Source organism: Eleutherodactylus coqui, chromosome 4, assembly GCF_035609145.1.
Source record: "Eleutherodactylus coqui strain aEleCoq1 chromosome 4, aEleCoq1.hap1, whole genome shotgun sequence".
Taxonomy (NCBI): Eukaryota; Metazoa; Chordata; class Amphibia; order Anura; family Eleutherodactylidae; genus Eleutherodactylus; species Eleutherodactylus coqui.
In genome coordinates, this window is record NC_089840.1 from 179,672,162 (window position 1) to 179,687,270 (window position 15,109).

Here is a 15,109-nt window from a genome sequence, read left to right on the forward strand (position 1 = left end):
AATTCTCACTGTGTTTAAGCTAATATGTAAAGTCACTTCATCTTAATGTGTCCCCTAAAGATATACTGAAGGTACATTTAAAAAGCGTTTAAACATAAGAACTGGGAAAAGAATAGATGGGTGCTGACAATGGAACAGCTTGCAGCCATCACTGCATATAATTAAATCCTTGATCAAAGAATTTTGGAAATTACATTGATACCTGCAAATTTAATTATGCAAACCTCTGACAGGTATGTCCATTTTTCTTGACTATGTAATAGATCAGGTTTTTACAAGATTTCTTGAAGTTAAACAAGAGGATTAAATCCTTTTGTTAATAACACAAGTATGATGGGATGCAGATAATCTTTTGACGTGAATGGCATTATCACGTGGAGCTAGAACGGTTGATAATTAAATCACATTATCACACTGATGAATTGTCAATAAATGAGGTCTACAAAAAATAGCAGGCACCCTGCTGATCCTGTTGCTTCTCCACAATGCTGTTTTCTGTCTGGGCTTTTTCAAATTTAATATACTGACACCATCTAATTAAGGATTATAATGATAATTAGATTGGAAGCTCTGATTAAGGATGGCACAAAATCTAAAGTAGTCCAGGGATCATAGCGAGATATTAATCACTACTGAAGAAGTTTAAAAATTGTTTTCTGCTATAATTACTTGTAGATGTTTCTTGTCTGTGTTAAGTTTAACATATTAATTTCAGGAATGTGTCTTAACGTTTTATGTTACTAATGTGTAACAGACAGTACATTGTTTAAATATGAAAATGTCCAAAACGTATTCATTTACTTTTTATTTTGCATAAACCAAGTAGTATTTTATAAATGTTTGCTAGCAAATGTGATATTAGTAAAATAATAAAAATAGAAATGAAACTTTTTCTTTTACTAATTAAATACAATATTATAGAAAGAGAACATTTTCACAAAGTCCTGTTCTCACAGAATCCTACCAATATAAGTACAGTCTAAAACAGTGGTGTACATAGAAGAGATGGGGCCCCGTAGCAAAAACTTAAATGGGCCCCCCATTATGGTGGCCAGTGTTTTCTTCTATTTCTTACCCCCTATGGCTCTTTCACACTACTGTATGCGCTGTAAATTCATATGAATGAAGAATTGTCGTAACAAGTCCTGAGTTCTAGCCCCGTATTTTCTGCCGTTCACACAGTCAGCTGTGGCATATCAGCAAAGAAATACGCTGCAGCAAGAAATCCTTGACTCTAATGACTGCTAATGCTTAAATAGAGCCAGCTGTCTTTTTTTCCCAGCATTGGACGCAGCTAAGCTTCCTCCCCCTGCCTTTTTTTATGCTTCTATTGAAGTCAATTTGAGCTTCCTGCATATCTTAGCCGTATCTTTTCATGCGGCGTATACAATTGGCAACCTCAAACGGTCGCCGATGTGCTATTTTTCTTGACGCGTATTTCATGTGAATGAATACATTGGAATCCATTGCTTCAGATGATCGCGATTTTTGGGTGATTTTTTTAATGCCACTAAATAGCAGTGTTAATGTTGTGCTTCTGGGACCTGTGGTTCTACAGGGGTCCTTGTACACACCTTCACAGGTAGGGGTTAATTGATCTGGCTGGGTGTGGTATTCTCCACCAGCCATTCCGCCTGGTCTGCAGCAGATAAATACCAGCAAACTCTTGAGAGAGATTTTAGTTCTTCTCTATTAATCCCACTCAGAGGTGGTGGGGTTCATGGTTGTCTGTAGTGTCCCTCTCTCCTCCCCTGAAGACGGTCTGGGCACCTGCTCTCCCTGCCCTCCTTGTGTTCTGGGGTGCGTGCATTGTGTAGTGTTTGGTACGGTGACCGTAGAGGTGCAGGCAATCCATAGGTTTCTACCTATCCCTAGGCAGGTGTGGCCCCCAGACGTCTGATGTCCTATGTTTGTGTTAGATGAGTGATGCCTGACACTGTTCCCTATGTCAGCAAGGTGGCTGACTTTCTATTCCCCTGGTGTGAGAATACTTGGACTAGCTATGGTTGACCATCTGTATGCAAGTCAGCTGTGAGTGGTGTTCCTGTTATGTGTTGTATGCACAACCTGGTATGTAGGTATGAACAGTGATGTGTATGTTATGTCTGTGCAGGTGGCCAGACATGTTCTCTATGTGCAGTCCTGTCCTGTGTTCTATGTGTAACCTGGTATGTTAGTGGGAACATTGACGTGTGCTATGCCTGTGCAGGTGGCCAGACATGTGCTCTATGTGCAGTCCTGTCCTGTGTTCTATGTGTAACCTGGTAAGTTAGTGTGAACATTGACGTGTGTTATGCCTGTGCAGGTGGCCAGACATGTGCTGTATGTGCAGTCCTGTTCTGTGTTCAGTGTGTGTGAACAGTGCGTCGAACGGACGTAACAAGTGGAGTATATACAGTTGTGTGCATTAGGCCTTATAATGATCCTTGTGCCAATTCTCCACGTCCTTACTTGCTTGTGGTTCATTTGTGGATAGAGTTTCTGCATATGTTCTTGCTATCCAGTAGCAAAAGCAGTGGTGCAATCATAGCTAGGGCCCTCTCTCCCCAAGGGCCGTATAGCAGTAGCATGGTTTGCCACGATCACATGGAGTGTAAAAAATCCAGTGCTCATAAGGGAATGGTGAAAAGAAATAAAGTCAAGATAACTTAATTAGGAGGGTGGTCATATGTCCTTGAGCCCCCCCTAATAAATAAGCAAAGGAGCCAAAAGATGGAAATGTTTCTCATGCTTTATTAAATAGCAAGTAGGCAATATACGGGGAGAACAACAGAGTAAATACAATGCGTTTCATGGTAAGGATGACCCCTTTCTCAAGCATGTTTGCCACTATGGTATGTATGCCTTTGATCTAAAGGGATGTGGATAGGCTGTATAAGATGAGAAGTGAAGGCCATGCAAGCTACTTTTAAAATCATTGATGCTATAAATATTGGTAGATAAGTTGAGGAAGCAGTTTTAGGGTAATTATTAGAATCATGGTTATGACTGATGTGAATTTTTGGATTTTGTTAGGTTTGAATAGTTGGAGAGTACATGTGTGTGTGCATTTGTATATATGTGAATGTGTTCTAATGTGATGAAACGTACAGCACTTTGGTGTTACAATTAATTCATTCACTTTATATTAGTAGAATTTTGTCAGATTTTAGTGGTAATACTTGGGTACTACATGATACTTATATAAGGATCTTGTATGACTGCATGATTTGTGTGTTATATGGTTATTTTATTTACAGATTCTCTGTATGGGAAAAAATGTTATGTCCGCTGTGACAGCTGTGGCAGGAGTTTCCTTCATTCCCGGGGACCGTAATTGGCTGAGCGCTCAGCCAATAGCTAAGCACTAGCTGCTATTGGCTGAGCCCTCAGCCAATCAGCACAGCCCTTTTAGGAGGCGGGGATTTTTAAATCCGCGCCTGCTGAAAGTGCTGGACAGCAGTGTCGGGGAGCCAGCCGGAGGACGCGTCTGAGCGGCGGAGAGGTGAGTAATTCTTAAAAAAAATTTTTTACCACTTATTGATGATTTTCATGGAAGGGCTTATATTTCAAGCCGTTCCCCGATAATCATACTGCGGGGCTTGGCATAAAGCACTGCTTTCAATGGGATCGGCAGCAGTGCCGATCCTATTGAAAGCAATGGGATATCATTCTGCCCTTCTGCCACAGCTGTGACAGCTATGACAGCTGTGGCAGAGGATTCTTTCATCCCCGCGGTCCCTTCGGGAATGAAGGAAACTCTTGCCACAGCTGTCACAGCTGTGACAGCTGTGGCAGAAGTCCGTGGTATTCTACCTATGTTTTCAATGGGGCTAGCGCTGCTGCCACTGGCCCCATTAAAAACACTGGCGATATGCCGGTTGTATTTCAGTGTCTTTCTTGCGCTGCGAGGCGAGAGTTTTCACGTGCTCTCGCAGCGCAAGAAAGAAAATATCGCCAGTGGGTGTCCACCCTTACTGTCATTTATTTGCCAAAATATTGCAATATTATATGAACTCTGTATAGTAATATTATTTGTACATCAACCACATTCTGGCTTTTGATCTCATTAGAAAAGATAATCTTCCCACGCCACATCAGCACTGTAAGTGTATGGAGCGTTGCTGAAACTGCGTAGCAATGAATTAATAAATAGTTAAATAAGCTATAGGCTATAAAACTACCAGTAGTATGCATAAGCAAAGCATCACTGTATGAGGATATGAAGCTCATGTTTATTAATTAATTGTATTACTTAGGCCTCTTTTACATGGGCATCAGTTTAATGCTCCAATAGCCACGCTAAAAAATTGCGGCTGTTGGATTGTTTAATTGCGTGAACAAAGAATGGCTGCAACCAAGCTATTTTACCAGGCTGGCTGCGATGTCTTGCAGTGCATTGACGCCGCAGCCCCGAAATCCCTTGGCCACCAGAACAATGAAGGGAGTCCCTGCAGGGACACCCTTTATCGCTGCAGGGATTTTATTCATCCCCCGCATTGTTTAAACTCCCTCCTCCTCCCTTTGCTGGCTGGCTCCCATAGGAGACTGTGGAGCCATGGGCGTTGTGCCGTCAAAAGATGTCAAAGGCATGTCAAAAAATCATTCATCTGAAAGAAGCTGTAGGAAACCAATGGTTCTTTTAGATGCAATTGTTTTGACGCACCTACACTTTACACATAGCAAATTTTATGTAAAACTCTGCGTTTGGTGTCTTTCCTGGTATTTTTTGCCATTTTATTTTTCCTGGGAGGGACGCTGCAGCTAGATGTTACCTGTAAGGCAATAGGAAATGTGAAATGCTCTACAAACAGCGTGTATTTAAAACAATTCTGGGTGTTTTACACTGACTTTTGGCATATTTTTTACTCTAGGTAAATCTGGGATTTTTAATTTGTTTTCTTTCAGGTATTTTCCCATAAGCTTCTCCACTGGAAAAAAAAATTCTGGAAAAGTGCATGTCGAAAATGTGTGACCAAAAACACGTTTTCAAAGAATGCGTGAAACTGTATTTTTAATACGCCATATACAAATCTTCCAAAAGATATATGCGAAGGAAGCCTTCTACTTACAAGACACAGTTTCTTATTTTGATCAATGAGCATGCCACAAATATATAATTAAATATGGCTGATTGTTCATCCAAATTAGTTTTCAATAATATAAGGTTTTTCTGATGGCTTTGGGAATAGACAGCTTATCCAGTTTTGGAAAAAATAGTTAAGCACACAGAGTGAGATTAATACATGAGTATGCTTGAATGTGTATGTGCATGCAATGAATGGCTTGAGGACCTTTTACATGCAAAAATTATTGCTTAAAATTCAGTCATACAAAAGAAAGTGAGTGATAATCGTTACATGTAAACGGAGGCAGTCGTGCACTATTCGTTCAATTGTCATTTATCACTGGTTTTTAGCCTGCATAAAAACCATCATTTGACCACTCAAAAGACATTCTATTTGAATTGAATTTGTACAGTCTTTTAAGCGGCTTGCTGACTTGAATGTACTCATTGCATTTGCCTTGCGCACATAATGAATAAATTGTTTATTCATGCCAGGAGAAGACAATGAAATCCTCATGGCCAGATAATTCCTCACATAAACACACACCGACCAGAGCAAACAACTCCTACTAAGTTTACTTTAGCTGATGAGGAAATGGAGATGATTAAAAGCCATTATCTGTATGCGTAATTTTATGCCAAAAAGTTGCCTTTCATTCAGTCGTGCAGCCACTTTAGCAATAATTGCTGCCTGTAAAAAGGCCTTTGGATAGAATACAGGGCTCCCTAGAGCAGTAATCACAATGGGCCAGGTTTTAGATTCTGTCACCCATAAGCACGGATAATTTGTTTTTCCCTTCATATCATTTCTATGATCCTAGAACACACCTGGCATCCATATCCCAGTAGCCAAGATAATGGGACTTTTCTTTTTCTCAGGGACCCCATAGCAGCTGTATGGTTCAGTTCTATGGTATTTCTACTCTTGTATATGTACTGTATGTGTGTCAGTTAAAACTTCATTTCAGCAAGTTTAGAAGGACAAATAGCACATGGTGTACCGAGAGAGACGAGCTGCCCGGACTGTTCTCTTTGTAATGTGTTTTACAGAGTGTAATTAGATATTTGCACCTGATCACTATTCTCAGTGACAAACTACACAGTCAAAAACAAAGAAAATTTGATTGTGCATTAAAAAAACATATGGTGCAACGATTTCAGGTTTATCATAGACAGCTGCTCCCTGTATCACAAGGTACTTAGAGAGCTCTCCTGTAGTCCAGCACATTAAGTAAATTCAACAATACAAATATAATTTAGAGCACATTAAATAAGTAAATAGACTCTACAGCAGATTAGTGAACCTGGTAAACAAGAGTTCTATCAATGTCAAGTCGGCAATAGCATAGGCTTCCTAATCCTTCTAATCTGTGTTATGGCTGAAGCCTATTTTAAAGTCTGCTGTAATATTATATTCCAAGTGAAGACATTGAATTTTGTTAGGAAAAAATGCATTATCTATACTATGTAACTCACTGTTACCCAGTGGCTTCACTAAATATCATGTAAGGAAATAAAGCAAGACACTTTAGTGAAATAAGGAGTAAAGAATAAAGAACAATCAGTAAGCGCAAAGGTCAGTTGAACAGTCACCTAGCCTAAGGCTGCTCTCACACATGCACTCACTAAACGCCATGTCCGACAATGTTTGACAGTATTTTTTAGCGCACCCCATCATTGTGAAATTTTAACTCACCCCAAACATGCGAAAATAGAGCAGACAGCTCTCGAAAATCGCAGTGTTTCTAGTGCAGGTCTTTGAAGCCCCATTGAAATCAATGAAGGCGTTGTAATGTGGCCAGCACAGTCTTTGTAAACGGTGCAGCATCCGGGGGTGCCAATATTAAAGAGGAGATACTCACATCCTAAAAGGATACCTTTATTGTGTCCAAAAAGCTGTGAATGTTTCGACCGCTGCTGGCGGTCTTGGTCTAGTCAATACAAGCACTATTGCTAACATCACATTAAATACAAAGCATACATATACATATATCCAATCCACACCTTGAAGAGATGCACATCACAGACAGTAAAATGCTGCTCAGTAATTTTAACATTTTTAATGCATAAGATTACACTGGTTAGCACAATGTTTGAAATGCCTCACTAATTGTGGTAAAAAGGGGAATGTGTGAGAGCAGCCTAAGGTACTTTTACATAGGATAACTGCCAGGTGCTTGAGCATCCAACAGCCGTTCCAACAATTATCACTCCTCTTCGCTTACACAGGAACGATAATAATCGATCACTGAATGCAGGTGGAGCATGCCAGAGAGATCTACTATCCATGTGAATGGCCATTCTGTAATACATATATAAATATACCAGAGTTCAATACAAGGGTCCCACAATTTATACCCAGGGCTGTGACTATAACAATGGGTGCTCTCTACTTCTAGAGGAAAGAAGGTTTCTATACCAACATAGAAGGAAGTTCTCTACTGTAAAAACAGTGAGACTATGGAACTCTTTGCTTGAGGACATGAGGATGGAGAACTCGATAAATAAGTTTAAGTAGGGCCTGGATGTCTTTTTTGAGTATCACAATATTACATGTTATATCACTCATTACTTCAGAAGGGTTGGTTATTCAGGGATTATTTCGATTGCCAGACTGTAGTCAGGAAGGATTTTTTTCCCCTTCAGGTCTCGGTTAGATGAGAATTTTTTCCGTGCATGAATAGGTGCACAAAAAGAACACCCCTCACTTGTGCAAATGATTGCGTGAACAGGTGAATTCCAGCTATTTGAATTGTGGTTGAGTTTTTTTTGGGTTATTCCACTAAAGGTAGCTGAAGGGTGTATTCCCGTTATCAAGCATAAGATATCAACTGACCTATTTGTAACAAGTTTTGATGCTTTAAGGGACAATGCTCATTGTTCAGGGGATGAGATATGTGATAATTAATTTACAAGGATACGTGCACTAAAGGTGGCCATGCACATTAGATAGCTGTCTCCCAACAGCTCCATATACAAGCACACTCGGCTGAGTACTTTAAATGTAGAGAGGGGAGAAAGTGGCTACCAGGTACCTAATCTAATTCTCTAATTTCCTGGTGTTGTACAAACATGAAATTTGACATGAGCATTCTTTAGTTCCTAAAAGGAAAAGGAGAAGAAGCGGTGGAGAAGTGGCTGTGCATACTTCTTTCCCAATTATAGCTTTTGCAGCTTATGGGAACTATTATATACTTGACTATTTTAGTTTGTCCAGATAGTTGGGAGTTGAAAAAGTGCTTAAAAAGCATAAATGTCTTTTGGTGGAAATGCCCCTTTAAGCTTTATTGCAGCCCTTGTGAGTAGTACAATCTGATAATGCCACCTCCATAAAAGGTTATACACTTTTGGTATAGATATATAGGCTTGAGGTCAGGTACGTGCCCATGGCTGGTTTAGTGGGTGCAGCATTTCCCTCGCCTCCTGGTTCTTAGCACTGTCAGTGCTTACTTCCGAAGCCTGGAGGTCTCTTGCAGGAATGGCTCTGCTGGTCGGTTGAAGCCATTTCCTCACTGTCTGGTCAGCAGTACATTTCTTACTGGAGGCCACCAGGTGCTGGAGGAGAGTGGGTTGTTGGCCTAGGGGGTTGTGAGGTGGGGGCACTGTGTCTGCCAGAGTTGGCTGTGAATGTACAGTTGATTACAAGTTGGGGTCCACTCCGGTATTGTGTGTTTTGGATCTGTTTCTTTTGCGAGGGGGCTGCAGATTTTGACGTAGGTTTTTCTGCTGTTGGGGGTGCGTAACATTTCCGCTGCATGTGATTATGCCCTTAATGTATACCTTTTATAAACTTATTTTGTAGATAATGTAATGTTTAGTAACAAAATATCTATATGATTGTATCATCTATATGATATAATATCTATATGAATGTATGTGATTGTATCCTTTTTAGGGTGGTTTCACATTTGCGTTGGAACTGCTGGTTGTAGGTTCTGCCACAGATCTGGCTCAAAATAGAGGAAGAAAAAGTGCTTTTTCTTCCATCTAAAAGTCGGCCATCTGAGTGTAAACCGAACAGATCCCATTATCGTCAGTGCGGTCCGTTTGTCACTGTTTGGCTCCATCATGACTTAAAGCCATTCAGCCATGGGATTCCCTTTTCCTGCTCCGCGAAAGGAGCAAGAAAGCAGAACCCCAGGCGCAGGTGTAAAAACCACCATTATTTACTTATTTCTTTATAAAAATTTAACAAGCAGTATTAAAAAAAATAGACATACAGACAATTTACCAGCATGGTCAATTTATTGTAAAAGCGTGTTTTTACATAATGAAATAGTACATTAGCAAGATAGAAGCTTTTCACAAACACTCAGATAGACTAAGGGTCACATACAGAATGTGTACATTGAACAAACAATATGATATGGGATGTAGGATGAGATATTTACTGATATCTGTTGTATATCTTCATAATATGTTACATTATATAGTAGACCATTTATCTGCTTTTATTCATATGCATTTTCGAGTGACTCACAGTTATTGTTCATTCTTGTAGCGTGCTCATGCAATATCAAAAGTGATTTGAATACAAAGAATGCAATTGCACATATATTCTAAAAGGCAAACAAAAGAAGCTTTAAAAAAGTCAGGACTGCAGCTCCGCAAGTCATAGATATGGAAATGAGTGACTATTACTACGTTTTTTTCTTCAGATTGTAACGTGTTCATGGTATTCCAGGAAATAAAACCACTCTGATGTGCTTATTGTAAAACAATTCACCTTTTTGAAAATGAATGTGCTTTTCCTTGCAGAGAGTGAAGAGGTATACCAACAGCAGATCCTGTCAATCTCCTGTATCGTCTTCGGCATTGTATCCGTGGGTTTGATTTGTGCCGCATTCTACTGCAGGACAAAGTAAGATGTATTATTTGGCTTTGGTCTATAGCGCATTGAGAGTTCCTGAGTACAATTTATCTGTATGCATTGAAGTGTTGTATTACAGCAAACAATTAAAGTGTAGCTGCAACATGGGTCTAATCTGTGCACAGATGTATAGGGAATTGCTTAAACAACAGTGCTATAATACACAGTGCTGGCTTAAAAATAGAGCATTCACCTCTGCTGGTGCAGAGCATTTTACAAATGAAACACTTTACATAACAATCATCTATAGAAATCAATGTCTGAAACAAAATCTCAAAAAAGATTTTATCTATGTAAATTAAGTTTAGTAGAAATAGACCTGTGCATCATTTATGCCTTTTCTTGCCTTGTGCCGGGAAGATAACCCTTATTTTTAATTTAAGGCCAGCTTATTGCCATGGCTTTGACTTTTCTAACCTTGGTCAATTCAAGTTAGGATTATATGGGAGCCAAAAGTACACGAAGGAGAGTCCTGAGCAAGGGATCACCTCTATGGCATCCATTATTTTCATGTGACAAACCCCTAGCATGCACAGGGAAAGTTTAGAATGAGCTCAGCAACCAAGCCCCCTCTATACTGTACATGGCAGGTACTAGATTTTTTATACAGCTGATATTTTTTAAACTCAAAAAAGTCTATTAAAACCCAAAAGCTCCTGCTTTTTATCTGTTAAGAGCCATTGGGTGTTATCTTATTTTTGCTTTGTGGCACATGATTTTATGGTCTCGGTGTCTATATTCAATGGGAATGCCATCCAAGGGCTTGACATAGGAAGGGGCAAGTGCTCTTTTTGCTGGGTGCTTGTAGGCGGGCCAGTCCTTTTAGGTTTTAGTGCAGCATGTGCCACTCATACCCCACTGAAGACTGACAGAGACACTGATGCTGATACAGCAGGGTTAGCCAGAATGGGTGTTTATTCAGTATGATGCAACATGTGTGGCAGGTAAAGGCTCTCCATAAGGGCAGCAGATTTGGTGTTTATATGTGTTTACTTAATTTATATTTACATGAGTAATGTAATATGTGTACTTATTAGAGATGAGCGAGCACCAAAATGCTCGGGTGCTCGTTACTCGGGACGAAATTATCGCAATGCTCGAGGGTTCGTTTCGAGTAACGAACCCCATTGAAGTCAATGGGCGACTCGAGCATTTTTGTATATCGCCGATGCTCGCTAAGGTTTCCATTTGTGAAAATCGGGGCAATTCAAGAAAGTGATGGGAACGACACAGCAACGGATAGGACAGGCGAGGGGCTACATGTTGGGCTGCATCTCAAGTTCCCAGGTCCCACTATTAAGCCACAATAGTGGCAAGAGTGGCCCCCCCTCCCAACAATTTTTACTTCTGAAAAGCCCTCATTAGCAATGCATACCTTAGCTAAGCACCACACTACCTCCAACAAAGCACAATCACTGCCTGCATGACACTCCGCTGCCACTTCTCCTGGGTTACATGCTGCCAACCCCCCCCCCCCCCACCGCCGCACGACACAGTGTCCACAGCGCACACCAAAGTGTCCCTGCGCAGCCTTCAGCTGCACTCATGCCACACCACCCTCATGTCCATTTATAAGTGCGTCTGCCAGAGGAACTGCAGGCACACACTGCAGAGGGTTGGCACGGCTAGGCAGCGACCCTCTTTAAAAGGGGTGGGGCGATAGCCCACAATGCTGTACAGAAGCAATGAGAAATATAATCCTGTGCCACCGCCATCTGGAGCTGCACACGTGGGCATAGCAATGGGGAACCTATGTGCCACACACTATTCATTCTGTCAAGGTGTCTGCATGCCCCAGTCAGACCGCGGTTTTTTATAAATAGTCACAGGCAGGTACAACTCCGCAATGGGAATTCCGTGTGCACCCACAGCATGGGTGGCTCCCTGGAACCAACCGGCTGTACATTAATGTATCCCATTGCAGTGCCCATCACAGCTGAGGTAACGTCCGATTAAATGCAGGTGGGCTTCGGCCCACACTGCATGCCCCAGTCAGACTGGGGTTCTTTAGAAGTGGACACATGCAGTTACAACTCCGTGTGGACCCACAGCATGGGTGGGTGCCAGGAAGCCACCGGCGGTACATAAATATATCCCATTGCATTGCCCATCACAGCTGAGGTAATGTCCTGTTTAATGCAGGTGGGCTTCGGCCCACACTGCATGCCCCAGTCAGACTGGGGTTCTTTAGAAGTGGACACATGCAGTTACAACTCCGTGTGGACCCACGGCATGGGTGGCTCCCTGGAACCCACCGGCGGTACATAAATATATCCCATTGCAGTGCCCAACACAGCTGATGTAACGTCAGCTGTAATGCAGGTGGGCAAAAAATTAATTGGATTACACTGTAGGCGAGGGCCCCCAAAAATTGGTGTACCAACAGTACTAATGTACCTCAGAAAAATTGCCCATGCCCAACCAAGAGGGCAGGTGAAACCCATTAATCGCTTTGGTTAATGTGGCTTAATTGGTAACTAGGCCTGGAGGCAGCCCAGTTAAAATAAAAATTGGTTGAGGTGCAAGTTTCAACGCTTTAATGAGCATTGAAACGTATAAAAATTGTTTACAAAAATTATATGACTGAGCCTTGTGGGCCTAAGGAAAATTGCCCGTTCGGCGTGATTATGTGAGGTTTCAGGAGGAGGAGCAGGAGGAGGAGGAGGAATATTATACACAGATTGATGCAGCAAAAATGTTCCCGATTTTGATGGTGATAGAGAACGATGCTTCCATCCGCGGGTGCAGCCTACGTATTGCTTAGGTATCGCTGCTGTCCGCTGGGGAAGAAGAGAGGTCTGGGGAAATCCAGGCTTTGTTCATCTTGATGAGTGTAAGCCTGTCGGCACTGTCGGTTGACAGGCGAGTACGCTTATCCGTGACGATTCCCCCAGCCGCACTAAACACCCTCTCTGACAAGACGCTAGCCGCAGGACAAGCAAGCACCTCCAGGGCATACAGCGCGAGTTCAGGCCACGTGTCCAGCTTCGACACCCAGTAGTTGTAGGGGGCAGAGGCGTCACCGAGGACGGTCGTGCGATCGGCTACGTACTCCCTCACCATCCTTTTACAGTGCTCCCGCCAACTCAGCCTGGACTGGGGAGCGGTGACACAGTCTTGCTGGGGAGCCATAAAGCTGGCAAAGGCCTTGGAGAATGTTCCCCTGCCTGTGCTGTACATGCTGCCTGATCTCTGTGCCTCCCCTGCTACCTGGCCCTCGGAACTGCGCCTTCTGCCACTAGCGCTGTCGGATGGGAAGTTTACCTTCAGTTTGTCTACCAGCGCCCTGTGGTATAGCATCATTCTGGAACCCCTTTCCTCTTCGGGAATGAGAGTGGAAAGGTTCTCCTTATACCGTGGGTCGAGCAGTGTGTACACCCAGTAATCCGTAGTGGCCAGAATGTGTGTAACGCGAGGGTCACGAGAAAGGCATCCTAACATGAAGTCAGCCATGTGTGCCAGGGTACCTGTACACAACACATGGCTGTCTTCACTAGGAAGATCACTTCCAGGATCCTCCTCCTCCTCCTCCTCCTCCGGCCATACACGCTGAAAGGATGACAGGCAAGCAGCATGTGTACCCTCAGCAGTGGGCCAAGCTGTCTCTTCCCCCTCCTCCTCATGCTCCTCCACCTCCTCATGCTCCTCCTCCTCAACGCGCTGAGATATAGACATGAGGGTGCTCTGACTATCCAGCGACATACTGTCTTCCCACGCCTCCGTTTCCGAGTGCAAAGCGTCTGCTTTTATGCTTTGCAGGGAACTTCTCAAGAGGCATAGCAGAGGAATGGTGACGCTAATGATTGCAGCATCCCCGCTCACCATCTGGGTAGACTCCTCAAAGTTTCCAAGGACCTGGCAGATGTCTGCCAACCAGGCCCACTCTTCTGTAAAGAACTGAGGAGGCTGACTCCCACTACGCCGCCCATGTTGGAGTTGGTATTCCACTATAGCTCTACGCTGCTCATAGAGCCTGGCCAACATGTGGAGCGTAGAGTTCCAGCGTGTGGGCACGTCGCACAGCAGTCGGTGCACTGGCAGATGAAACCGATGTTGCAGGGTGCGCAGGGTGGCAGCGTCTGTCTTGGAGTTGCGGAAATGTGCGCAGAGCCGGCGCACCTTTCCGAGCAGGTATGACAAGTGTGGGTAGCTTTTCAGAAAGCGCTAAACCACCAAATTAAAGACATGGGCCAGGCATGGCACGTGCGTGAGGCTGCTGAGCTGCAGAGCCTCCACCAGGTTACGGCCTTTGTCACACACGACCATGCCCGGTTGGAGGCTCAGCGGCGCAAGCCAGCGGTCTGTCTGCTCTGTCAGACCCTGCAGCAGTTCGTGGGCCGCGTGCCTCTTCTCTCCTAAGCTGAGTAGTTTCAGCACGGCCTGCTGACACTTGCCCACCGCTGTGCTGCCACGCCATGCGACACCGACTGCTGGCGACGTGCTGCTGCTGCTGACACATCTTGATTGCGAGACAGAGGTTGCGTTGGAGGAGGAGGAGGAGGAGGAGGAGGGTGGTTTAGTGGAGGTAGCATACACCGCCGCAGATACCAGCACCGAGCTGGGGCCCGCAATTCTGGGGGTGGGTAGGATGTGAGCGGTCCCAGGCTCTGACTCTGTCCCAGCCTCCACTAAATTCACCCAATGTGCCGTCAGGGAGATATAGTGGCCCTGCCTGCCTGTGCTTGTCCACGTGTCCGTTGTTAAGTGGACCTTGGCAGTAACCGCGTTGGTGAGGGCGCGTACAATGTTGTGGGAGACGTGGTCGTGCAGGGCTGGGACGGCACATCGGGAAAAGTAGTGGCAACTGGGAACCGAGTAGCGTGGGGCCGCCGCCGCCATCATGCTTTTGAAAGCCTCCGTTTCCACAAGCCTATACGGCAGCATCTCCAGGCTGATCAATTTGGCAATGTGCACGTTTAACGCTTGAGCGTGCGTGTGCGTGGCGGCGTACTTGCGCTTGCGCTCAAACAGTGGTGCTAGCGACGTCTGGACACTGCGCTGAGAGACATTGGTGGATGGGGCCGAGGACAGCGGAGGTGAGGGTGTGGGTGCAGGCCAGGAGACGGTAGTGCCTGTGTCCTCAGAGGGGGGTTGGATCTCAGTGGCAGGTTGGGGAACAGGGGGAGAGGCAGTGGTGCAAACCGGAGGCGGTGAACGGCCTTCGTCCCACCTTGTGGGGTGCTTGACCATCA

At 44.0% G+C, this 15,109-nt stretch overlaps 1 protein-coding gene across 2 annotated transcripts in view; it reads left to right on the forward strand.

Annotated features, from left to right (window-relative positions):
• Window positions 1-15,109, forward strand: part of NRG3 (neuregulin 3) — a 930,270-nt gene that overhangs the window by 825,361 nt on the left and 89,800 nt on the right. For both annotated transcript variants that reach the window (XM_066600412.1, XM_066600413.1), the window contains exon 5: window positions 9,806-9,908. In XM_066600412.1, the coding sequence (XP_066456509.1) occupies window positions 9,806-9,908 (103 nt within the window). The remainder of the gene's footprint in view (window positions 1-9,805; window positions 9,909-15,109) is intronic.